The sequence below is a fragment of the Diabrotica undecimpunctata genome, chromosome 4 (genome assembly GCF_040954645.1).
Source record: "Diabrotica undecimpunctata isolate CICGRU chromosome 4, icDiaUnde3, whole genome shotgun sequence".
Lineage (NCBI taxonomy): Eukaryota > Metazoa > Arthropoda > Insecta > Coleoptera > Chrysomelidae > Diabrotica > Diabrotica undecimpunctata.
Window position 1 is genome coordinate 94625255 of NC_092806.1, and position 27883 is coordinate 94653137.

At 31.0% G+C, this 27883-nt stretch overlaps 1 protein-coding gene across 2 annotated transcripts in view; it reads left to right on the forward strand.

Annotated features, from left to right (window-relative positions):
- Window positions 1–536: 536 nt before the first annotated feature.
- LOC140439789 (uncharacterized) overlaps window positions 537–27883 on the forward strand; it is a 127784-nt gene continuing 100437 nt past the window's right edge. The window contains exons 1-2 of one of the 2 annotated variants that reach the window (XM_072529928.1): window positions 537–672; window positions 8827–8895. In XM_072529928.1, coding sequence (XP_072386029.1) covers window positions 664–672; window positions 8827–8895 — 78 coding nt within the window. In that variant the 5' untranslated portion in view covers window positions 537–663. The remainder of the gene's footprint in view (window positions 673–8826; window positions 8896–27883) is intronic. The other variant, XM_072529929.1, reaches the window with a different exon arrangement.

Genomic DNA, 27883 nt, shown 5'->3' on the forward strand with positions numbered 1-27883 from the left:
CCAAGCCACTAGATGCATCAATTTTTGCGACCACGATCTGTTCGCTGTCAGCTGTTCGCAGGAGGGATCTTCGTGTCTTCTGCTTTTAACATCTTTAGCCCATTTTGCTGATTTCTAGGCGGATAGTAGAATTTCTTCCTTGCCGACAACTAAGGTCCTGTTTGTGACATCTACAATAAACCTATGTTCGGAAATGATGACCACGCTCATTATAAACTTATCTTGCTGTCTACAGAAAGGGAGGTTTCGATATTGTCCTTATAAATGACTAGTTCAAAAAACGTTGGTTCAAGTAGAATTTTCGAGATAATTACAGGATAGTTATGTTATTTATTTGGGTTTATACTTTTAGGTAGTAAAATACTATAAAAATAAAGTTATAATACTACCGTTTTTTCTTCGTACAGATCATCAAATATAATAATTGTTACAGATTAGTGCAAATAAATCAGAGAAACGCTTTGTAGGGATTTACCTCCACCATAGTATTATACTTTATGGAACATACATATTAAAGTCATTTAACAATAGTTTTAGCTTTGAACATATCTGTCGGCAAGTACGAATCAATGAAAGTGAAGGGGAATATATAAAGTCATTACTCTTACTTATCGGTTTACTGTACATAGTGTAAAACAGGTGCATTATATATCGACGATTAAAATGAAAATTGTAAGTATTGTTTAAACATTTCGATAATAATTGTTTTGCTCATTTTTCTCCTTGTTACTCACGGATTGTTTCACGCTTTTATTCAACTCATTAGAAATACATTTAATTTAAATGAAAGTTATGTATATATATATATATATATATATATATATATATATATATATATATATATACAAGGATTAAAATTAATTACGATAAACTATTAGTAATTATATTTGTTTATAGCCGTGATAAGCTTGGGGTCTTCGTAATAGTAAGAAATTAACAGAAGCAAATAACAAATATTTCTCTTAATGTTAGTGTTAAAATATTTAGGTCATTTAGAAAAGTTGTCTTCTTCTCAAAATATTTTCTCGCTGCCTTTCTATTTTACCTATTAGTTTATTATGTTTTTCTGTGAAATGTTCTGTTATATTTCAAGTACAAGTCGATACTTATTGCTTTTAGAATTCTTTGGTATTTACATTAAAGCTTGATCTGTCAGGGTTTAATCTACCAATTGATTATGCTTAATTTGTTTTGGTAATTTTTGCTCTCCTACTGTTTTTATTTTAATCATATTTTTCAGTCTTGCATGTTAAGATTTTTCCTAAATGTTCACATAAAGGGGTCGTTTGACCTAATAAAACTTTCACCACTACGACCGCGGAGACCTTTGTGTATAACCTACATTTGCGTTTATGACTTTCGGATAGGTTTAAGCGTCTGCTATCGAGCTTTTTTTGGGCTCAACGTCAACATGTACTTAAAACTGCTTTCCGTTAATTTGATTATCCCTTTCCTGGCCTATTTTTGGTCCTGGATGAGCTTTACAAATAAGTAAAAGGCCACTTGTGTCAGTTAACAATGGTAAAACAGTTTGCTTAAAAAAATAAGTTTTCATATTACTTTTTAGTCGGTATCGGTCTGTGTGGCTTCTCTTTAATTTTTAAAATGAATTTTTTTTTAGAAGAATTATTAAATATGATCTGGGTATTGGGAGAAAGTTCAAGAGATTACCTACTTGCAGAATATATGAAACAGAGTAATCGTCGATAAGTCTTAGAAATTCAACTCTCCACTATTTATATGCTTTGTGGGCTTTAACATGCACACATACATGGCCATGTGGAAAGCACTACTAAAATAGGAATACCAGAAAAAATAATAAATTTCATCAAAGAACTCTACAGTGATACAGAAAGTCAAGTCCTAAACAACGGCAAAACATAACACAATAGTTGTGCTAAACGGAGTAAAACAAACCTGCGTTATATCCTCCCTACTATTTAAATTTTACTGGACTCCATACTAGTAAAGGTAAACTCTAATAGAGGAATTTATTGGGGATTAAAAAACAGACTGGAAGATATAGATTTTGCTGAATTATGACTCTGCACATACAAAACACAACATGCAATTACAAGTAATAGATTACAAGAATAATCAAAGAATATAGATCAACAAAACCAAAGAAATGCAATGTTGCACCAGAAACAACCAGCCTATTGTACGCATCATATTTTCATTGTTTCTTTAAAAAATGCCAATATATATTTCTGTAATAACTCTCTCTAGTACAATAAACTACTTTAATCTGAGTGACACTAATCATTAGCATGCAAATATTACTTTCCATGTTGCACTGCATAAGCGAAGGACTATTTGTGAGGTTTGACCCTAATTAATTCGAAAATTGTTGTTGTAATTATTGGAAAGGTAACTATTATGTTCAAATGAGATTAAGTCACAATTGATTGTAATGAAAATTACATTTGTAACTGCTGTTTCACGTTTTGATTTAAGCTCCAGAAATCGTTTAAAAAAAAAGTATTTTAAAAAAATTGTGTTAAAAATATAACCAAAAGGTTGTTATGTTTTTCATTAAAAAAATCTGAGGGTCTTATTTGTGCCCGCAGGATAACAATCTGATTATTTTGTGTATTTATATAATATTTGCCCTTATATTATGCATTTATGTATTATGTTTTTATGTATTTTATGTTTATGCATTGTGTGTTTAATATGTATTTTGTTTAATTGTAGATGACGTGTCTCTGACTTTTTACTAATCCGCTAATGTTGGATTATTCTTTTTTTTCACATTTCCAAGTCACTGTTTTTAATGTACATTCATGCTCGTTTATCCTGACACTTAGTGGTATTTCCTAGCCTTTTTAATTTTTTTGAAAATCTCTTTATCTACGGTATTTTAGTCATTTTTAAACCCCTTCTTGCAAGTGTTTCTAGAATACTTATGCTCCTTGTTGTTTTCTTTTTCAATGTTGAAGTTGATTGATTCCTCTTTACTGTTCATGTCAATGAGAAAAAAATTATTAATAAATGCTAGTAAAGCCAAATGGAGAACACAGCATCTATATATCTATATCATACTGTAGATTATTTGTCCTGCTTGTATACAATTTTTGTTCGAAATCCTCCATGAATATATTTGACAATAATGAAGACAAGGATGAGCCTATGGATACTCTAAAATTTTAATGGTAAAAAGCATTCATTATCTAGATAAAAATTTGTCTGTGCAAAGTGTTATTATGTAAATAATATCGGATACATTCAATTTAATGTTCTTTGTCAATGTATCATCCCTCTCAATCTTTGACCCCTATTTTTCTTTCACCATTGGCGTATGGGTGAAAACGATGGTTGAATCAAAACTAACTAGCATGAACTGACTTTAAGACACTAAGCAAATATTTCATTTACCTACATATATCTTTATCTATTTTGAATTAAAAGTGATTTGCCATTATGCTGTAAACCACTTGATCTTTGAAACACGCCTGTCTGTGATTTCAAGGTCGGTTCGTGTTATGCATTTTAAAATTTTTTGGTCTTTTTCTCGCCCTTACAGCTAACGCGCACTACTGCGATTCCAGCGACGGCCAGGATTATAGCTGGTCGTATCCAAACAATGTTAAACATGTTGTAATGGACCAACGCACACGTACCGGCCACATTTCGTGGATACTTCTGGCCAGCCAGTCGTTGTGACTCAAAATAAGTATGTACTCTTATGAGACAACGCGCATGATGCACAGCCAGTATGCTGCAGACAGTAATCTGTTCGTGTGTTGTAAAGTTTGTGTTTTATAGGACTACTTAAAAATGGGATCTACCCAATATTTTTTCTTTCGTTTTATTGTACGATTATACGTATACACAGCAACGGCTACCTCCGAGACATCCATCTCACAATTAAAAAGAAGAATGGATGTAGGAAGCCTGGCTGAAGATGCGTCCAACGTAGAAACAGCATGTTGCTGGCCGCACGGCTAGTTGCATTGTGGATCGGAATCGATGCGGCCAAGGTTTAACCAGTGGTCATGGCCGGAGCCACTGTAGTGCATGTTAGCTCGTACAGGTAAATGAGTCAGCAAGTTTTGATTTCTCAAGGGCTTCAGGTCTAGTTATAGTGAAAACCACACTATCTCTCTCTATCTCTCCTTCTTCTGCTCTATCTGTGTTCCCTTTAATTTTGTTATTTATACTTCATATAAGTTTTATTAGTATTAAAAGAGTTTAGATGCGAGGAAGCAAAATTTGAGGACACGATATTTCGTGAATCAGTCATGTCAAAACATAAAAAGTCTAAATTTAAATTTAGCAACTTTAGTAAATAACATACAATGGTAATTAACCAAAATTATTATCGAATTAAAACTATTTTATACAAGTTGGCGTATTAAGCATTAGAAACCATAAATTTCTTTAATTTTTTTCTTCGCTCTCAATGACACACATTTCGCACTATATTGGAATTCGTCAGATAGCAATAAGTCGAAGACAAACCTGTAGCAATTTAACTAAATTAACTTTTAGCCTCTTAACAAAATTTCTCACTAGTGAGTGGGCATAAAATGAAGATGCATGCAATATACCTTGGATGAAAGAAAGTAGAGAACACTGTGTGTGTCTGTCTTTGTCCGAGTTTACCTTTGAATAGCTCTATCTAGAGTGTCAATATAGGACGAAACAAGTCATAGTGTAGTCGGAGCACAAAATTTTATATATAAAAGACACTGCATTCATGCCTTCTATTGAATCATGCGCCATCGCTATCAGACGAATTATGAAAATTTGTTGCTGGAAGATCCATATTTTTAAAACTATTTTAGTGACTTTTGGACTTTTAGATTGGAAATCATTTTTTAGGTACTTTCATGTTTACGACATAATAATATGTCAAAACGCCAATAAAATTGTTTTATCTCACAAAGGTGGATAATTCCCATTACTTATGAATTACAATAATAAAATTTTATTAGGTAATACATATAAACCAATAAGATGCACTATATTATAATAATGCTAAAATAAAATAAGCATACTAAACACGTCGCAATGTTATTTTCTCACACTATTTATAAAACAATCAAATAATTAATAATACAAACTAATATAAAAATCTAATTATTATTTTATTTTTCTATTTGCCTAATTTAGAGCTTTTTTTTGTTCCCAGCGATCAAATATTACGTGGTGGAACTATTTCGTCGCCAAACCTAATAATAAGAAATAAAATAAGCAACAGCAGAATTACATAATTATTAAATAACAAACAGTTCGAACTGAATAGCTTCTAAATGTTATATGTTATGGTGGTATTAAACAAATGTAATAAAAAGTTTCGATCTAATCAAAAATAAATAAAATTGACAAATGATAATAAAAAATGTTAATATATGACTTTAATGGTCTTATTACACTGAAAGAAATATATTTCCTTGAAATATAAATACAGTTCCAAAAAATTGTTTGATAATGTGTCATGGTTTATTTAATTAAAAAAAAACTATAAAATAAAAAAATAAAAATCATAGATGGCAATTAAAAGACACGCTTCGAAACTACTTATAAACCATGTTTATTCTCCAAATTTAAAAAAATCTCTATTAAAATTAAGAATAAATTCTCATTATTTAATCAACCCTTATAATTCTAATTGCCATAATATTTAAACAAAAGGTATCTGGGAAAATGAGCTCGGCCCTGGCAACGATGTAACATACCACGCTATCAGCTGGTTCCGAAGTATTTTCATTTTAAACGGTAAATAATACTCAAGAGTATTTACTAAAATTTTTCGTTTTATCGAAATCTGGTCGAGGCCACTGGTCCCTAATCATCAAACTGGTTGATAAAACAGGGTCGGCCTTAGTTTTCTATATCTAAACTAAGTTTCTATATCTCAACCTACCACTTCCACACCAAAATCATACTCATCAGTTACCAGTCAACAAAAGAAATCATCATACTCTTCAAAGAAACAAGTAATCGTAACGTAAATAAATGAAGTCAAATTGGAAGACTATCTTATAACAATTGGATCCATCATCAAACCGGAAGACATCATATTTGCATCCAGAATCACAAACAACATAATATGTGTATATTTATCCAGCGAAGATTGCGTAAACAAATTTCTGATCAATTGTAACGGAACAATAAAAATCAACGATGAACAACTTCCCATCCGCAGACTGATTACACCCAACGAAAGGCTATTACTGTCTAACATGTGCCCATCAATCCCAGATCAGTTTATAGAAGAGGAACTTGCCAAATTAGCATTAAACTTAACTTCTCCCATAACTTATCTAAAAATAGGAACACAGCACCCCAGTCTTCAGCATGTTTTAAGTTTTGGGCGTATTGTGTACATTTCTCCTGAAGAAAATGTTGTTCCTACTTCTATTATTATTACTCATGAAAAAACTCCTTATCGTTTTTTCCTATCACACGAAAGTCAAGCATGTTATAATTGTAATCAACATAGTCATACCTCTACTAATTGTCCAAATCGCACTACAATCATACATAACGACACACAATCTATTTCTTAAGAACAAATTACTTCACTCACACAACCCGTACCAAAGAAATTCAACCAAATCCATTTCCTCCAGTAGTCCCTGACAGCTCTAAAACTTCCAAAAATCTAAAATTTTAAGTTAACATAAATCCTCAAAATATCATTACCCATATCGCCAATCCCATCTCCACAGAAAAGCTAGAAGATAACACAGGAAAAACACATAAAAAAGAACAGCTTTCGAAATAACTACTGCCCCAAGTAAATCGCGAATAGAAGATGCGTTCACTTTACCGAAAAATCCTGTAAATAAAAAAATCAAAACATCGTTCAAACAAAAATAGACCACTGATTTCGAAGAATTCAGTATTCAGAGCATCAGTAATATCACCTAACGCTGCTAAAACTTTTCAATTATCTTCGTTTAATAGCATCTTTACACTTACAGCCGAACTGTACGTTATCTTGGAAGCAGTAAGATTTGCAAAATCGACTCATCACTCCAAAGTAATAATAATTACAGACTCTCTAAGTTCTACAGTACTTAGTACAGTTATACTCTAAACATCCAATTGCCAGCTTAATAAAATCAGAATTATTTTTTCTTCACCAATTAGAAATTAAATTATTATGGGTTTTATCACACGTAGGCATATACGAAAATAAAAGAGCAGATTTGTATGCTAAAGAAGCAACAACCGTCACCGAAGCAACAATAGTGCGCTTAGTAGTAGCGAGTGATATGATAGCGGTTATTAGAAACCAAATAGTGTGTATGTGACAAAACAAGTGGAATACGACTGCAGAGAAACTTAAAACAATAAAACCGAGTGTGAAACCGTGGAAATAACTAAATATAAGTCGTGTGAACCAAGTAAAAATTGACAGGTTACGCCTAGGTCATACAAGACCATCTCATTCTTACCTATTTAATAGAGTCAATCCTCCTAAGTGTGAGTTTTGTAATAAAGACCTAAGTGTGTATCACATACTAATGGAGTGTAATAAACACAACAATATAAGAACTAACCATAACCTTGCAACTAACCTCACATCTATTTTAAAAGAAGACCGTGATTCGGTATATGTTATAAACTTTTTGAAGAATATAGGTCTATTTCATCAGTTGTAATTGTAATGTAAATATATTTGTAGATTAATCTCTTAGTAGTTAATGCGAATAAATAAAACAAAAAAAAGGTATCTGGAATATATGGAAAAATCTACTCATAATATTTCAATGTTAGTATATTTCATTTTGCTTAGTACTGCACATCCTACTACGCCTGTAATTGTTCTCTTTATATGGCATATGTCTACCAACTTCCACTAATATCACTTCATTTGGAACTAAACATTAATTTGCTAAAAATATTACGAATTTATTTCTACGTTTCGGTAAAGTAATGCTTGAAATCAAAACTGTCTTGCTAAATTTAAGCGAAATGATAGTTGGTCGAGTTTCTTCTGTCGACTTATCTTCATTAGTATAAACGGATTAACTATAGTCATCGACTAAATAGTAAAAAATAATTCTGAACCACCATTTAGCAGATCTTCGTCCAATGGAATATCTTTCGTGATATTGGTCGAACTTATCGAACCCAGTATATCGGGTCGAACCCAGTATATGAGTATAAACGCGTACAGCTTTAGGGCATGACACATTTGTTGTGGACTCATCTTTATTTCGACGACTAACAAAATCTGTATCTTGTGGAAAAAAACAGTTGCTCAATATGTTGACTGGTCTATTAACCATCCACTTTATTGCAGCTCCCTTTTGTTTTGTACTAAACATAAATTCTCCACGGCACATCTTCGTTTTACTTTTTAACATATCTGGTAATTCCTTTCTGTTTGATCTCTTCTTACCAACAGCATAAATCTTATCACTCAATAACTTTTTTATAAGAGGAAAAGATCTAAAAAAATTATCAAAGGCTATCAACCATCTCTTGTTTTTTAGACAGTTTGCAAGGTTTATAACAACCTTTTTACCTAGATTTTTTGCTCCATCAACGTCTGCCGACTTTCCAGTGTAAATTTGGAATTTGTATATATAGCTTGTAATTTAGTCTGCCAAACACCAAACTTTATAACCTCTTTTTACAGACTTCTTCTGCATGTATTGTTTGAGTGATGATCTGCCATCATAACGCTATCATTGATTTATCAGAGGCTAAGCAAGATGAGTGGTTATACGTAGATTGGATTGTACTATTTAGTTTTTTCACAAGTGGTCTCATCTTATGCAGTTTGTCATATGTTTGTCAAAAGCACCGCATTTACATTGTTTTATAGGTGTAAATTTTCAATTAGTTTTTTGTATATTTTAGATCCAAATATTTGCGAAACTGCTGATACGCCTAAATATGGATCAGTGGATCAGTAATTGGAAAGTTAAGGTAAGTGTATGTATTCCCGTTATAATCATTACTCCAATTAGGGCCTTCACTTCCTCTAGCTTTGTATCTTGCCAATTATTACATGGACCGTGTTCATTTATCTTATTAGCCCTTTTAGGCTAATTCTGCTTAGCTTATAGATTAGTCTGATAAACTATCTTATCAAGAATATGTAAATCAAAAATTTTGGTGAAATAATCGATTTCTTTGTCTTCAGTATTGTATTAAAATCGTATGCAAAATTGGCATCTTTGGAAAAATCAAGTGCAAGGTTGTCAAAGAAATCTGTTTTGATTCCATTCCTCATCATTTTCTACTTCCTAATCTTCACTATCTTCCAATACAGATAGTTGAAAATGTACCGGATATGTAGGGAGAGAAAAATTATCTGAATATTAAGAATGTGAAGATTCCAAACAGGCTGTATATACACCAGAAGGATGTAAACAGTTGTCTTCCAAATTTTCGAAGAACTTTTTCCAAAGTTATTCGAAAGCACCTTCTTCTGCCTTTTCTTCTAACTGTTCCTCATTCTCAGGTAAAGAATATAAATAAAATAATGCAGTCTTAGCATCTCTGAACTTATCTTAATCATACATTTCTTAACAAAATAATAAAAATAAACAACGAAGATGGGCGGTGGTAGTAGAGATTTAGCATACATCCTATAAGTTCTATTCTATTATTATTGTTTTTATATGAATGTCTGTATAAAAGTCAAAATAATGGACAAATAATATTAAAATCCTTCACAGCCACCTTAATTTTCGTCCAAACAATTATTTATTCACAACTAGAACATGATCGCACAAAAAAAACCGTCAAATCAGCGTGTATTCAAACATAAGTATAAATGGTAATGCAGATATCTGTACCTTAGCTTAAAAGTAATTTTTTATAGGTTAACGATATTACTACTAGGTGACAGCTACCTCAAATGGTGAGAAAGTCGATGTACACTGCCTGTAGACGTGATATTGTATGGTGAAAATTATACTTTCTCAACTGCCTATAAGAGGGTTAATCTAACTTCAAAAAAACACTCCACCTACCTCGGTATATACCTTGATACCAAATTAAAATGGGAAGAACATATTAAAACCTATTTAGTTAATTGCGAAAAAAGCCTAAATGTTGAAAAGTAGGTAATCGCCACCAATAGGGCGCTGATCCTAAAATTAATCTAATATTTTATAGGTCATATAACAGATCAATTCCTAATTATGGTTGCTTTATATATGAGTCTGCCACATATACTCGGCTTAAAATATTAGTGTACTTAAATCTACTTCTACCGAGAATCTATTAGCCGGATGTATGGAACCACCATTGCATTTTATACGTTCAACTAATAACCAAACTGGCCTATTGCAAGAAACAGATGACATATCTACTTCTAAGTTAGTTGATAAACCAAAGAATTTCCAAACCAAAGAATGTTTCCCCACTTTTAATGATAAAACCGCTCCTATTCTACAGGAACAACTTGCCAACTTCGATAATCCATATAGGATTTTCACGGATAGCTGTATACAGGGTCTTCCTTAAGTAATTGTACAAAAAGAAACCGTAGATTCTACACTGTAAAATATTACGATTTAAGCCAAATTGCTTTAATAAAATATTGATATTAAGAAAGATACAGGGTGTTTCTACACATGACCAAGGAATATGACTACCACGAACAATCCAACGTTAAGGAAAGTTGGTATTTAAGAATGTTCTCACTCCCCTCTCTATAATGTGGTGGTGTACCATCTTGCATAAACCACTTATTTCTCCTTAAGTTTGATGACTATTCTTCCAATAAATCAATAAAATCATTTTATAAAAACTGTAAATAAATCTCACCATTCAAATTACAAGGTAATTCGCATGTCCGTAAAAAATGGTTACCAATGGTTCCAAACCATACGTCTATTTAAAATTCAGGTTGAAAATGCCTTTTTCTCTCAAGATGAGGATATTCAGTATCTCAGAAATGATTTTTCTTTAAATTAAAAAGACCGTGGTGCGTAAATGTAGCTTCGTTCGTAAAAATATTCGATCGACGAAGGAGTGGTCAAAATTTTACCTATTTCGGATATCATTTGCAAATCTACATGTTAAAGGTAAATCTGCTGACAATAGATTTTGCACACGTGTAAAATGGGAAGGATAAAAATGCTTATGCATCGTCAACGCGAAGCATTACTTCTGATTCTGATCTTCCTGATCAGACGTAATGATTTTCGGTCGGCCTAAGTTGTCACATTTAGGACGAAATGATTTTCGCCTAAATTCCGAAAAATATGTTTAAAGGTTTGGTGATTAGGTTGTAGCCTGTTTAGGTATCTTTTTAAATATTCCTGCTCATATCCGTATTAGTAAAATTATTATGTCTCGGCATTTTCTGCTTTTCTTTGATAAACCAAAATAAACTAGATATTACAAAAATCACTGATTAATCGAAACAAGACTTATTTTTAGTTATCAAAAGCATTCGTGATATCAGCCTACTATGTTAAAATTTCCCGTAATGCATTGGGGTTGCCTACTGGCATCAAAACGGCCTTCAAAAAAATGTGGTAGGTACAGTAGCTGGCACTGTAGACTAGCGCCAATCTCCATGCCATGTTTTCTTAATTTTTAAATATTATTATTAACATTTAATAAAGTAATTTCATTATTTATTTATTATTTATATTTTAAACAAATTATATTATATTAAAATAATTCAATAAATTGTGTTTGCTAGTAGCGCCACCTGCTAACGTATTAAGAAAATACAGACCCGTCAAAGTGAGACTAAATATTAAGTTATTAATAAAATATAAATTTGATATTAAATCATTCATTTGATAGTAATTTTAATTATTACATAAAATAAATAAGATATTTAAAAATAAAAGTTGATTATAGTTTAGTACATCGATGTGTGAAGCGATTCTTCCGTGACGCTCGACTCAGGATTTTACGTTAATAGGGATATTTTACTTTAATAGGGAAAAAGTAATACAACCAGTATAGAAACTTATAGAAGAGATATAGACAGGAAATTGTAAACATGATGACGGTCAACTTCAAATACAGACACGGCATATAAAGAAGAAAATAGAAGCATCCCTTCAATAAGATATTTATGAGTCATAACCAAGCATTTTGTGATGATACTACGTTATCATCTTTGAGTTGTTTTAATAAGAAAAACTATTAATTATGCTTATCCACAGATATTCACTGCTTTACCGCACAAATATCAAAATTATGAATTTTGAAGTTATTAACAAGTATACCTTTTCTTTGTAAAAATAATGTGCCTTTAGTATTTTTTAACACAAATAGAGCTAACCTAAAGAGCAAAAAAGTTAAGCGCAAATTTATGCCACGTATGTAGCATATGTGGCGCCCTCTAAGAACTTGATCAAAGTATGTATAAAATTATAATTTCTCCTTGTAAATTTTTATCCATAAATATTTACAAACGTGAAAGTTATAGCGAAAAGTGGAGAAAAATAAAATTTTAAATTTGCACTTTAAAACCCTGTATCTTTATTAATATCAACATTTTATTTAAGCAAGTTGACTGAAATCGTAATATTTTAAAGTGCATACATATATATATATATATATATATATATATATATATATATATATATATATATATATATATATATATATATATATATATATATATATATATATATATATATATATATATATATATATATATATATATAAATTAAGGTACGTGGTGGGTTTTTCGGTCAAAGTGGAGAAATAAAAGACAAAGAAGGTGGCTACTTCATCTATTTACTGAAGACGTTTCGCTTTTTAATCAAAAAGCATCCTCAGTTCATCTAAAAAGAACAATATGAAAAACCAAATATCCATAGAAAAGTTGTTGTGAGTTTGTGACCTTAAAAAGATATGTAGCAGTCAATGATATTAAATATGTAAAGAAGCTTATGAAAATGGACATTATAAGATTATGTTGTATAAACAATTAATTGAAACTAAATACAGTTTACAAATTCACTCAAACTTCGCACAGCAAAAGAACATGTGGTAATTGTACATGTATATAAAAAATATGTAAAAAACATTAATTTTCAGAGAACTAAAAAGATCATAAGATACACTTCCAACAGTATATTAATAATAAAATTTAATTTTAACTTTGGGTAACATTATTAAATTGATTATGATTGAATTAAGTGATATTTAAAATATATATATATATATATATATATATATATATATATATATATAATGAAGTTACCTACCACTCCTAGCTTCTTAGTTGCTGTCAGTGAAATGAGAACAACAACAGGTAGGAAACACGCCAACCACGAGAAAAGACAGTGGCCTTGAGGTCAAAATATGACAGAACAGCAAGGCGTATTTAAATAGTCTAAGTTGTGGCTGAATAGCCAGCCAACAGGTGAAGATTGATTTAACTTCCAACAGTCCAAGGTTCATAACATTTGGAACTGAAACTCATAAAGATTCTATGAATCAATTTTATTATAAAATTTTATTAAACTATTTGATCAGAAACAATTATTTCATATGTGTAAAAGTAACATTGACAAAATAATCAATAAAATGTAAGTTGAATGAATCTAAGTTTAATAAAGTAAGAAAATATTTTATTTTATTTTTATTTGAGATTATTAATATGAAAATATGATAGAACATACACCTTAGGGGACAATTTTAAAGTAAACAATATTAAGCCTAATTCTGCAATATTAATGCATGATAAATTTGGCTCAAGTTACTAATGTCCGTTCTCTTATTAAGAGCGTTACGGTGTTTAAGTATTGAACACATTTCCAAAAACTGCCTTTTAACAAGATTCCGTTCATTGCCAAGAATCTTAACTTCATTAAAGTCCACTTTATGTTTAGTGTTAATAGCATGCTGGACAAGAGCACAAGTATGCTTAGATAAGTTGATATCACTGCGGTGTGTCGTAAGACGTCCTCTCAGTGATCTCCCTGTCTTCCCGATGTAGCATGAGTCACACTCAGCACAAGATATGTGATAGATGACGTTTACTTGTTCCAGAATTACTTTGTTGTTCCTTATTACAGTTTAGATTTTTTACTCTAGTTACAGAATCCCTAATCGAAAAGAAGAAATCGAACTAGAACGCAAACATATCAGCAGAATATTGAAGGAACATTTTAAAAACGAATTATACACCAATGAGCACTAAGCACTAAATAAAGATGACGAAAGACTAGGAACTAACAGCAACGACGATATCGAAAGCACAGTACGGTATAGTACCAGAGCTATAAAATTTAATATAGAGAAGTATCATGATATAAAACCTATTTCTTCTAATCGAGGAAATATACTATAAAAATGTGATGCCAGATAAATAAAACTAAGGAATTATAGTGCCGATTCATAAAAAGAAGACTGTAAGAACTACATAACAACATAACTATATCTCTTCCAAACATTGCCTATAAGGTCTTAACATAATTACCACTAAACTAAAAACACTAGTCATACATACAATAGTACAACCAATACAAAAAGCAGGAAAACATATTCGATAAATATACGTGGTTCTAAATACAATATATAAAAATAGGCAGGGAAGAAAAAACAGATCAAAACTTGACCAAACCAAGTTTAAAACTTTACCCACTTTCAAATACTTACGAGTGACAATTGAAAACACTGGGAAGGTCAGAGTAGAAGAAAAAATTTTTAAAGGAAATCAGTAAAGAAATGAAATAAATAGAAATTTACCGAGAACCAAAAAATTAAGCAAAAACATAATGATGAATTTTTACAGACTCTTAATGATACCAGTTATTACGTATGCTATGGAAACAACAACAATAAATAAAAAGAGGAAGACAGCTTACTACAATTAAAAAAAAATAATGACAGCAATACTATGCCCCAACATAACAAGAGAAGATGAGAAAATACATAAAACGAACATGGAAATAGAAAACGAACTAAAGAGGGAAAACATAATCAAATAATATTAAATCACTCCTCCTAGAATATATCGGCAATATACTGAAAAAAACATATCAAAACATGCTTCGAAAAATAACCAATCGGACTTCAATATGACCTAGAAGCAGAGGAAGACGGCGAAAAAGATGGATGGATCATATAGATAGAAGACGACGTAAGAGTCAAGAAGGTTACAGATTGGAGAAACAGGCGCAGTCTTGGGCCATAAACAACTGATATAATTACAAGACAAGGGATGATGATGATGATGGAATATCTAAAGACGAAGATGACCATATAAGTGTACAAAAGTTCAAGAGAATTATATTGAATACAATATTTTTTTCTTATCGCACTTATTGAACAACTACTAGTCTAAAAATATCTGTCATGTATTTAATAGGCATATCGTATTTGATAAAATTATATTAACGATGGATAATATTTATTTATAAAAGATCATTTCTAGAATAATTCAGAAACAGCCAACACGCTAAGATCTATCCTCTACAAAACCAATCCCAACAATACACTAGAAAGGTCAAAAAACTGCATCTATAAAATACTCTGTAAATGCAACAATTTCTTAGTGGGAGAAACCGTAAGACCACTAAGTGTCAAAATAAACGTGTATGAAAAATACATCAAGAACAGAGACTTTGACAAATCCCAGATATCCAAACATGCCTGGGACAACAAGCACAGAGTACAATGGAAAAACGCATTAATAATCATGAAAAAAACAGACATGAAACTCAGAAAAATCAAAGAAGCAGCTGTCAATCTGCTTAATGAAGAAAAAGATATATCAAAACCATCAGCAGAATGTAGCAGGCTTTGGTTGCCAATACTAAAAGAAGTTAATATCAAGAAGATACAATTAGTAACAGAAAGACATATCTCCTATAATTATACGCAATACATATGCAACACACAATACACAAACATATTATAATCTACGTTACACAATCTTCGTTACACAACCACAAATACGATACACATTACACAAAACTATAATACAAAAAAACTCACTGTCAGAATTCGATACTCTGAGAGTAAAAACACCACCCTCAGATTATTTCAACCATAAGTATGCGGTTGCCAACAAGATCGAGAACAAGTAAGTCAAAGAAAATTTTGAAAACCCTTCTAGTGATAACAACAACTTCTTGGTTATACATATTCCCAGAATTTTTAAAATAATCTTATTTTTAAAATAATAAATTTAAAACGATTTCCGTAGTGGAAATCAAAACGTCAAACGTTGGTTAATTAAAAATATTTTCCATGCAATCAATGGTTTAATCCCACACAAACATAATATTTAATTATTAACTATTAAAAAATTTTATGATAAATTTAAATACCGTTACAAATATTATGTTAATTACTCTATTTTATTTGAAGATTTAGGTTACAAATATATACTGTCTTGTGGGTGTTCTGAAGGTTATGGTACGAGGAGAAACAAATGATTAAATTAAAATATTGCACGATATTTTACGACAATAACTTAAAAGAACTTTATTGGTTACGTCTAGCAGACTGTAAACATCATCAACATTCAAAAATAGTAAAAATGAATTATATGTCACATAAACCACCAAAATAGCATATGTACTCGTACATTAAATATTATATTTATATGCCATTAAACCACAACTGATTAACTAATTGTAATTGAAATTATACTAAAGGTAAAAGAAAAAGGTAAAAGAAATAATAAGTTAGACTTACTCACAATCAATTTAATTTAACTAATCGGACGACCGGTTTCGCTTTCTATAATATGCAAAGCATCTTCAGGTCACGATACAAAGTTAAAATGATGCCGGTACTCTATTAATTGATGGTTGAAAGAACATGGTTCAAACTATCTTGGATTGTTGATTGGAGAACTCAGGTCAACTATTGTAATTATTTAACAGTGAACGGGGAAGTTCTTGAGGAGACAGATTGTATGATCTTCAATGGATGTACAGATTTGTGGGTGTGCAATTGTATAATCTTGTAGTTATCAAAATTTCTTTGATAAAGTTTTTGCAATATCTGGCAAATTATTGTAAAGTCCAAAAATTTTTTATGTTAAAATTAAATTAAGACACTTTTACACACACAGAAACACACAGAAAACACTTAAAAAACGGGGGACGAAACAGACATTTAATTTAAAAGGAGAGGATTTCCAAAAGAACTACATTTCTTAATAGGAGACAATGAGTTTTGTCTCAAAATTCATTGTCTCCTATTCATGACAACACATTCATGATTTGAAATTATACTATTTTTTGTTTTTGATGTTTCGATTTCTAATTAGAAAATCGTTTTCAAAAAGTTATAAATCATGAATTAAGAAATTGTTAACCCATAGCTGTTCATCATTGGCGCTTTGTGTCAGGAAATTTGACAGTTGACTTACTTGGCCCCAATCTTGCTTACTTGGCGGGTGATTGAGGGTGATATTGTAATATAAAATTCCGGTTTTTGTGTGTTTAAGTAGTTAATTGTAGACGATGTGTCCCTGCTCCTATTAATCAATTAATATTGGTATATTCTTAAAGCTGACTTCGTCTTTTAGTATTGATAACCAGAACCTGCTACCTTCTGTTGATGGGTTCTCTTTACCATTTTCTTCAAGAAGTATAATAAAAGTTGATTGCTTGTTTTTTTTTGCTGTCTCTTTCTTTAATGAATATTGATGAAATTTTTCCATTGTAACTGTTCTTATGTGGGTACAGAGTATATTTTCAAATCTGGAAAATGTATGAATGATGCTCATTTTTGTTTTAGCACTCAGTGGTCTTGAGGTTTCTTCCACATAAAAATTGTTGCATTCACAAGGTATTTTATAAATGCAGTTCTTTGATCTCTCGCGTGTGTTGTTAGGTTTGGTTTTGAACAAAATAGATCTTAAATGTGTTGATTTTTTTAAAAATTGTTGTAATATTGTATTTATATCCTATCCTTTTTAATTTTTCTGATACACCCATACGCACTTTACATAATAATATTGTTGTCATCTTCAAAGCCCTTCTTCTGAGTATTTTTGGATTGTTTTTGTTGTTGGGTTTTTTCCCTTCTACCATGTTGTGGAATTTCTTGTTTAGAAATGACAATGGATAAGTATTTTTTATTAGAACCTTTGTTAGAAGGTTTTTTCCATTTTAGTTAGAGCAGGTGTTTTGGGTTCTATCATATAATGTTTTGATTATTCTCGTTCTGATATTTATGTTGTGTTTGGAGTGACAAGTTAAGGCAAGTCATACCATTTCAACCTTTTGCATTTTTTAGTTTCCAGTATGTCAATGTCTATGCCCATAAGCTTTCTGATTTCAGTATTCCTTACTCTATCTCTTTTAGTGATTTAGCAACATCTACGTCAATAATTCATTTCCATTGCTTTTATTTTGGATGCCTCTTCTTTATTATATTACCCAAAGCTCTGAACCGTATGTATAGCTTTCTATGATACTTTTGTATATTCTAATTTGTGTGATTTAAGTGATGTGATTATTCTAGAGTATACTATATAGTTGACGTATTGCTGAGTGACCTTGACCAATTCTAGTAGCTATTTCTTTTGCATTTCGACCATCGTTTGTAATGCTCACACCCAGATATTTATTGCTGTCATTATTTTCGATTTTTTTGCCTCTAATTTCTAAGTGCCTAAATTTACACTTCTACTATTATCTCACGAATGCCTCTCTTTACGGGGCTTTTTTTATTTTTCATAATATATTTTAATATTTTTTAAATTTCTTCTCTTATGGCTATGCTATTTCTTCTACTACTATTTGAGGTTTAGAAATATTTTTTTTCAGTAGTCACTTCATCCAATTATAATAGTGACAAATAGATGCGCTTGACAAACCACAGTTTTTATGGCTGTTTCGGGACAGTATACATGAACTTTCATGTAGGTACTTTATATAAGGCAAAAATATTCATATATTTTTCATGTGTTATTTCTCATCATTTATCTTCTCCATTTAGAATTAAATTTGTTTAATGTGTTCTTGTAAATGCTCCTATACATTCATTTCATAATTTCAATATTGAGCTAAGATTCAATTTACTGTACTTATTAGAAGTTTTTCACATTAGACCTAAAGTTGGTCACTAGTTCACTACAAACACCAATGTTATATCGGAATTCTGGATTCTAAAGTTGTTAGTTTCTTATGTTACCATATTTTGCACGATTTTCGTATTTAAAAACTTTTAAATATCTTAAAAGAGGCAACACACAGTTAAGTTTTAACTTTAAATGACGTTGTTTATGAGTTTTATTAAATTCTTGACTAACAGAAACACTGTAGATATTGCAAAAGTAACAAAAAGAACTTAAAATTGTTTTAAATTACTTATTTTTTTTTAATTTTGTTTTAAAGAAATCAAATTAATAATCGTATAAATTCCTTAAACAAAAGTTAGGTTATATTTAAAATTTTTGATTTATTGGGCCAAAAGAAGGCCCAATCTTAATTACGATTATTTTCATCGTCTTTATATTGTTATCTAATATCTACGTATTATAAGGACTATTTTAGATTATGTATTTTAATTAACAACTTTAAAAAGAAGTTTTAAATCTTAAGTCAGTCTGGTTTTAATTTTAAACTTTTCTTAAGCTAAATAAAGTGAATTATTTTCAAATTTTATTTGCTACGCGAATTGCGTCTGATTCTACTGAGAGTAACTGTGTCGGTATTAAAATGTTCAAAACAATAATGGAGAATATGAAAATGTTCAAATGTACAACTTCTGAAAATGTTTAAGAACATCTAATTGCCTTGGATCAAGGTAACTGGCCTTTATAAAGTAAACACGAAACAAACTCTAACTTAAGTGGCAAAGTAAAACTAAAATACTTAAAACTTAGTAACGACAAAGGTTATAAACAAATTTTGACAGTTTTAGATCTCATTAAAGAATTATAAATTCAAATATGATTCTTCAAAATGTCTCTACAGATTTGTAGACATACTTGCAAATACAGTCAGGCAATTGGTAATTGTTTCAACAGTTAACAACCGATTTGTGGCCTTTATTAAGGGTAAAAATTTTACCCTTAATAAAGGCCTAACTAACTATTAAGCAATTATGCAGCTCCCTTTATTTGTGTATATACCTTTAAACTGCTTAAAACCGATGTACTGCTTGAATAATAAATTGTAGTATATATCTGTGAGATTCAGATTTCGTATATATAAAGTGTATTTACAAATATGGAAATGCGCTTAAGTGCACAAGATATAAATCTCAAAAACCTACAATCAAGGAGACCATTCTCCTTACTGAAAGTGAAGACATAAACAAGAAGGGAAGTTAACGTAATCGCAACCTTCAAGAAAATCACAGTTTTTAAACAATATAAAAATAGAGAAGAATATTGAACATATTTATTTAAAGCAGATAAAATATTGCAGTAATTAAAAAGCAAAATATATATGGTTCAGTTAATTACCATTTTAAAAGTTTTCTGAAAAATACTTTTTTATATAGATACTTAAATAAAATAGACTATGTTAATGATATTTATTTTATTAATTTATTATTTAACAGTACATGTTTGCTACCAATTTCACTGCATTTGGGCACAATATCAGTGATACAATATGGTAGGTACTAAACAACAATCTTTCAAAATGTATCAAAATAAAAACGTTCGTATTATAATCCTTTAATAATTATATTATTTACACAAACATCCGAAAATCGTTTAACTAGTGACCACACGCTATAATATGGCCATTCTGGACAAGAATGTCAGATTTTTGTGTCAGATCTTGTCTGTTCGCCTCGTTTCCTACAGTACGTAGCTCAAAACGGTTATTAACATGATTAAAATACTTCTTATTTTGTATATTTAGATGAATTCTAGAAAATGTTTGTTTGAAATATTCTGATCAAATTAAAACCTTACTTTAAAAGAACAGAGCACGCCTAACATGCTTTCGACGTCGAAGGGAATGTATCAAAAATATTAGTACTTACCAACTCCAATCTGGGGATTTTAATAAAGGAGTAGGAAAGACTGATAAATATACTGCAAAAGTTATTGGCCATTTTTGACTACAACAAAAAAAACTGAAGGAAAGATCGGCTTCTAGATTTTCGTACGCAATACAATTTATTAATAAGTACTTATATTCTCTTTGAACACAAACGACAAAATATATATACATGACGCAACTCAGACTGAAGAACAAGAACTAAAATTGATTTTAATTTAATTATGTCCGGAGGAAAATCATCAGCTATCAATTGCAAAACGTAGCCAACTAGAAGTGGTAGTGGTCACTCAGGCTTCGACAACATTACAACACTCACAACAAAAATAATCACCACCCTAGAGCCTGCAAAGACTTTCGAAGAGATATGGAAGACAAAAGATCAATTAAACAACAATTCTGAGAAAACTTAAGTATATTTAAAAGACAAAGTAATGCAGACTGCAGAAGAGTATGCCATACCGGCAATCAAAAAGCATAAACCACGGCTCACTAGGGGTAATTGAAGTATAATTAAACGCAGTAAAGAACACAAAATTAGATCTGGTACGGAATGTAAATTCATAACACTTTCTAAAAAAACAAGTCGTCAGTGTACACGAGTTCAAAATACTAGACACGTGGCGGAATTATTGTAAAATTCTATATGAAAACCAGGAAGTTTTATTTAAAAATAAATTACCAACTAACTATCCCAGATAGCTCCCAGTACTGCTTTCCGAAGTAAAAAAGCTAATAAATTGGACTAGAAAATTAATCTTCTGGTATTAATATTATACAAAGAAAACTACTAAAATCGCAAAACTATAACAAAACTATTTAAAAGTGCCAAAGGATATAGATATAAAAATATCCTTTATATCTATACCGCTATATGAAATGCAGGTAACATGCGAAATAGCTGGTGTAGTTTAATCTATATATGTCATTACATAAAAACAGGCCATTACAAGATGCGAGAACAATCTTATATTATCACTTATATCCCATTTCACAGCCATTTTAATAACCTTTTGCTGTACATTCTTAAAAAAAAATTAAAAGCTTTTCTACGTCATCAAATACCAGAGGAAAAATTAAGTTTTGTAAAAAGAGAAAGCACTATAGAAAAAATGTTAAACATGTGACAACTTATCGAAAAGTCTAGAGATTTTTGTAATATGTTTCGTGGACTATCAAAAGGCATTTGATATTGCGTTTGTTGGCAAAATTTTACAGTTACAGTGATAGTGTTACACATCTAATTTGCGCAGAAGAGGTTCTAAGGCAAATTTCTATAGTCAAAACCGCAATGAGTCGCTTAAAGATATGAAAATATAGATCTTTCTCCCAAGAAACCTAGCTATCACCACAAAATTTCTGTATGGTGCCGAAACTTAACTCTTCGGTCAGAAGAGCGTCAGGGCCGTTCATTCTGCGGAAATCTTACGACAGCTAAAGTTAGAGAGGGAGACAGATACGTACGAAAGTTTTTATAGAAAACATTTATTTGATTCATTCCCAATATTTTTCTCGAGTTAATAAAAACCCATTAGCCCTATACATAGGTACATTACATTATGGGAAAACTGACTGACTAAAAGACTGGGCTAGCAAATAAATGCAAGAAAGAAGTCGATAGCCAGGTAATCGGCAAATAGTGGCAATAATCAACTTGTTAAAAGACCGAGCTACGAATAGTTCGGTCCAGTTCCGTTCTGAGAAGTGCCAAAAAGCACTGTCTGCCACCGGAAAAGAGTATGGATCTAAACACAACATAACTCTGGGCAAGTATATACTGTCACGTGCATATATGGTAAAATGTATATTGAAGGGATATGCGTTAATATTATTGAACTACTGCGGAAAACAAGCAGAAATCAGCTCATCATTTTAACAAGCTTTTTAGAGAATACCAAATAACTCCAATCACTTAGCTACCCATTCGATTGACCTGCACAAGTTATTACAGGGTACCGAGTATTCTGGAATGAGTATAACGAATAATGGAAGATATACAATAAATTGAGTTACTGCAGTAAGACCGATTTATAACAAACACTTTAACGAAATATTTTGACTACCACATAGGGTATTGCTTTGGAGGTTGAAAATTGGGACAGAAACTATTGGGCTAGAGATAGGGTAAGCAAAATAAGCGAAACTTATGCGAACGGCACTCAGGGTTTATTTGGAAAGCTGGGGTCGTGGATAAGTGAATTAAACAGGGGGACTGGATTGGGGCAACTACAAAAAATGAAACAAATGGGTACTTACATGAATCTCCTAGACAAATGGGTTACAAAAACAACAAGAAAGGCCTCTAGCTATTTAAAATAAGGACGCCGCTTCGAAGAATCCTTGTCATGCTGGATGAAGGAAAAAGGCTCTTTCCTCCTAGAAAACAAACACAAAAGGGGTTAGGAGACTTTTCTTAAAATAAATAGACAAAATGGTTCAGAGAAATAAATTAAACATTTATTACTGTCTTACCACAAACAGTCACTAAATATAAAAATAACAAAGAAAAACTTACATGTCCTTTTTGTTTACAAAATCCGTTTACAAGATGCTACAAAACTTACAAAAAAACACGGGGCTATAAACTATGACAAAAAAAATTATTACAAATAAAGATATCTGTTAACCTTTTTCTAAAAACTAAAACAAATTAATGACAAAAATAGTAAAGTAAGCTGTCATATGTCGATATTTAAAAACTGGACAAATAAAATAACAGCTAAGACCACGCCCTAAGATTTATAACTTTATCGATTTATAACCATTATTTCAAAATTTTTAAATTGTATGAAAGCAATTATTTATGGCAACTGTCTATTTTTACTTTAAAAGTTCAACAAAAAAAGTTACCTGGATTTCAGTAAATGTTAATTTTATTTTTAGTTATTTTGATACCTATTGGTCTACGATGGGATAGATTTTGTTTCGATTCAGAGCAGTGGCTATACCGCTCTGAGGAGACCTAAAGTGGTCGAGATACGTATCAGCGGCTTCGCGCTGCCCTGGATCGAAACAAAAATCTAATACCGTCATTATGTTCTTTAAAATTTCTGAGGTTGGAACTGGAGATTCACTGCCACGCAAAAAAAACTGCATCTCTCACTGCAAAATTGGCGGGAACGGCATGGGACAAACAAAACGGGGATGGAAGCTGGACCCTGGGATGCAAACTTTGAAAACTTATATTCTTTAAAAACTGAAAAACATGTGGGTATATTTCCAATTTGTTGTAAACGACACAAATCCTCTTAGGTACTTAAAAAAATAGAAATAGTGGTGAATCTTTCCTAAACTGACATATTATATAGAGTATAGTCCACTATTTTAAATACATTTTGCCAGTCTCTGCAAACTACATAAGCCCCCTTTCAGACGAGGATACTGTATCCGAGATACGCGTATCCGAGACGCAGATATTACATAGACTCAAATGGAGCTTTTCACACGAGACGCGCGAGAGATACAGTATGCGAGATACCGAATTCAGTATCTCGGACCTTTCTCTCGCCGACGACTGAATGCGTATCCCAGATACAGAAGAAACATTACGTTAAATGAACGCTTTCAGACACGAATACTTTTGCACCACATTCTATAGACGCGCGATTTTCTGTCGAATAATTGTGAATAAGCAACGAAAGAAAGAATGTGTTTTCTGAATATAGTTAAATAATGGAGCGTGCTGTATTTGACAAATACAATGACAAATTTATTTGTTTAGTATAATCAAATCCCTGTCTATGGGATACAGCATCGCCAGATTACTGCAATAGAAATAAAAAGCAGCAGTGCCGGGTCGAAAATTCTAAGCGACAATTTTGAGGCCATGACTGCAGTAAAGCAAAATGAATATGGTAAGAAATAAACATGTTTTTATTATAAATACATAGTAGAATAGTTTAATATTTTGTTTCATACGTATACAGTTTAGTTTTAAAAGTTTGCTAATTGGAATTTTGATTATTTAACGAATATCAAACTACAGTATTGTGAAAGGAATACGGTCATTTTTTATTTAGGGCGAGGTAAACAATTTACAAATTGGAGATAAGTACACATATTTATTTTAAATTTAAGTCATAGACTTTAACTTTAAAAAGTCATAGAAAGCCGTTTTTTTGATGAAATAATTCTACGCATAGTTGTGTCTTTTCTACTCAATTGGATTTCCAAAATTTTATGAAGTTCTTCAAACGACTTCACAGACATTCGAAAATAATTAAAAAACTTCGATGGATCTTGCAATAAATCTTGATACAGCAAACTATACGTTCCCTTGGTTTCTCTTAATTCTACAATAGGATGAACCCACAAATTACAGCGTCTTTTCAGTTTCTTTTTATTTAATATGTACCACAGCATAACACACTCTTCTACATCCATAATCCAAAAATATAACCGCACTGCACTGCTACTATTTTCATACTGACGAGCATGCCCGTGAATCCGATACAGCCGCCATCCAAAATTCTGTATCTCGCATACAGTATCTCGCATACAGTATCCTCGTCTGAAAACCCTCTAATGACGTCTGTCTTCAATGGGCCATCTTCCAAACCTGACCTGAATTCCCCTCGACCTCGGTATAATACCGGCTGGCTACCTATCCGTCCTTTTCCCCGCGCATCAAAAGGTGACTAGCGAACCCTAAATTGTTGTTAGACTGCTTCAAAATTATCGTAAAATAGCCTTGGATCACTTCCAGTTTTTAAAATCGCAGAAATAAACACGTATTATATTGATTATTTTAACTTCGTAACCCGATTCTTTTTTGGGCGATTTTAATGTAAAAAAGACATCAAAATTTATATATAGCCAGGGATATACTACAAAATTTTTATACTTACATTTATAAGAAATTTATTATGGAAATATATTATGGAAAAAATATAAATTAAGACAGGAAAATAAATCTCGAAATTTGTTATAATTTTGATTTCCTTCATTAACAATTTTATTTATTTTTCTTTTTGTCTTTTTATTATTTAAAAAGGTTTCTCAAGTTAAGTTACGCAATAAGGTAAAAATATAAATGTAAGTTTATAGAAAATATATTTTTAGTACTACCTAAATGGTGCTACTTTATCGGGAATTCTTAAAGACGTGACTATTGTTACCTCACAGACAATGCACATACACATAAGAATATTTAAAGTTATGGTTTTTGACCAATTCAAATTTCCCAACCTTTAACTTGTGATGTAAGCCAAGCCTATAGTGCAAAACAGCGTGGTACCCTCCTACAAGAAACAAGTTCACTGCGACATACTGTTTTACTATTAAATGTCATACTATAATAATCCTATTTTAATATTTTGTATTGAAATTCGATCATTAAAATAATTTTAAATCATATGCTTTGTAAACTTCTAATTTTCCCTTTTGTCCAGAAATTTTGATTTTAATTTTTATTTTCATTTTTACATCCTTTTTCGGATTTAGGGCCTTATTCTATAATCATTTGTTTCTAACTTTTCATCTGAAACTGCGGAGATATTATCGAAAGACGATAAGGGAAGAGCTATAGTTTTTCACGAAAAAGTTTGCCGTAATCGGGATACCACTGGCGCGATTTTATGAGACGAAATCATATCAAACAAAAAAAATATTAAACAGTATAAATATCCAGATAATCCAACACAAATTCACAAACATTAACTACAGTAAAACAAAAAAAGGGATACTACAGCAATGTACTAAAACCGAAAAAAATCAGATGGAGAAAAAAAGGAAAAAAAAAATTTTTTTATTATTATATTAGTAAAATAATAAAAAAAATGTAAAAATAGCAGATAATTGGTATACATAGAAAGAAGTCATTACATATTTTTAAGTCTTATTCTCAAACTTGTTTGCTTTCTAATAGAAATATTTAGAAATCAAAACAGCATCAATGCCTTTGAAATTCTGAAAAGTAATTAAAATATTGGGATTGAACAAATTTTCATTACTAATTATAATAAAACTATATTCGCATTACTTTTCTTCCGTGACTTTATTGCTAGTGCTGTTTAGTGAAGCATACTTAAACAGTAACCCATAAACATTCTAGAAGTATAATTGGCAATACAATACTTTCAGAGTGCTAGCATTACATGCATCGAAACATATTGGTGCAATATCGAACTAACCTGCTTTCTTTAAATGATGTCTACTCTATACCGTTTTAAAAAAATAGTTCATTGTTTGGTACAATGAATAAAGGTTATATGATAAACTTTTTTTCCGCCGGACTTTATACAAAATGGTTTATTATTTACCAATTACTGGTCAAATCATTAACCATATTATCAAGTTTAAAAACATAAAGTTAATAGAACTTACGTAAATAAGGTTTGTCAAATATTTAACCAATTAATCATATAAGGCACAACATGTGATAGAGGCGCTTTCTATCAACAATTTGAAAATTAGTTCTAAGTTTAATTTGCAGAATTAGAAAAAAAAATAATAACCAGTACAAATCCAAAAAACAAATTTTTTTTTATTTAATTTAACGTGTGTAGACAACATAGGCAATCGACACGGTTACAAAAGTAAGGCCTACAATATATGTAAAGATCTTTACAATGTGTACAAAAATGATAAAAAGATTATTGATATGGCACAGTATGACTGACAGTCCCGGAGAAAGATTATCTCATTATTGCAGGTGGTAATGGAACTAAGTGAAAGAACTTGCAGGTACACAAAAACGTAAGCAGCCAAATACCCTGTATAATGTCAACGGAAACATAATAACAGAACTAGAAGAACAGTTGAAGACATGGAAAAACTATATTGAAGAACTCTTTGCCGATGATAGACAACAATCTGAGCTAAGTAACATACAAGGAGACGAAAGTCCAGAAATAACGGAAGAAGAAGTAATGTACGTACTAAAAAGAATGAAAAATGGTAAAGCCCCAGGTCCAGATGAAATACCAACGGAAATCCTTAAACTAATAGAAAAAGACTCGATTCACATTTTAGTTAAACTTTTCAATAGCATTTATACATCA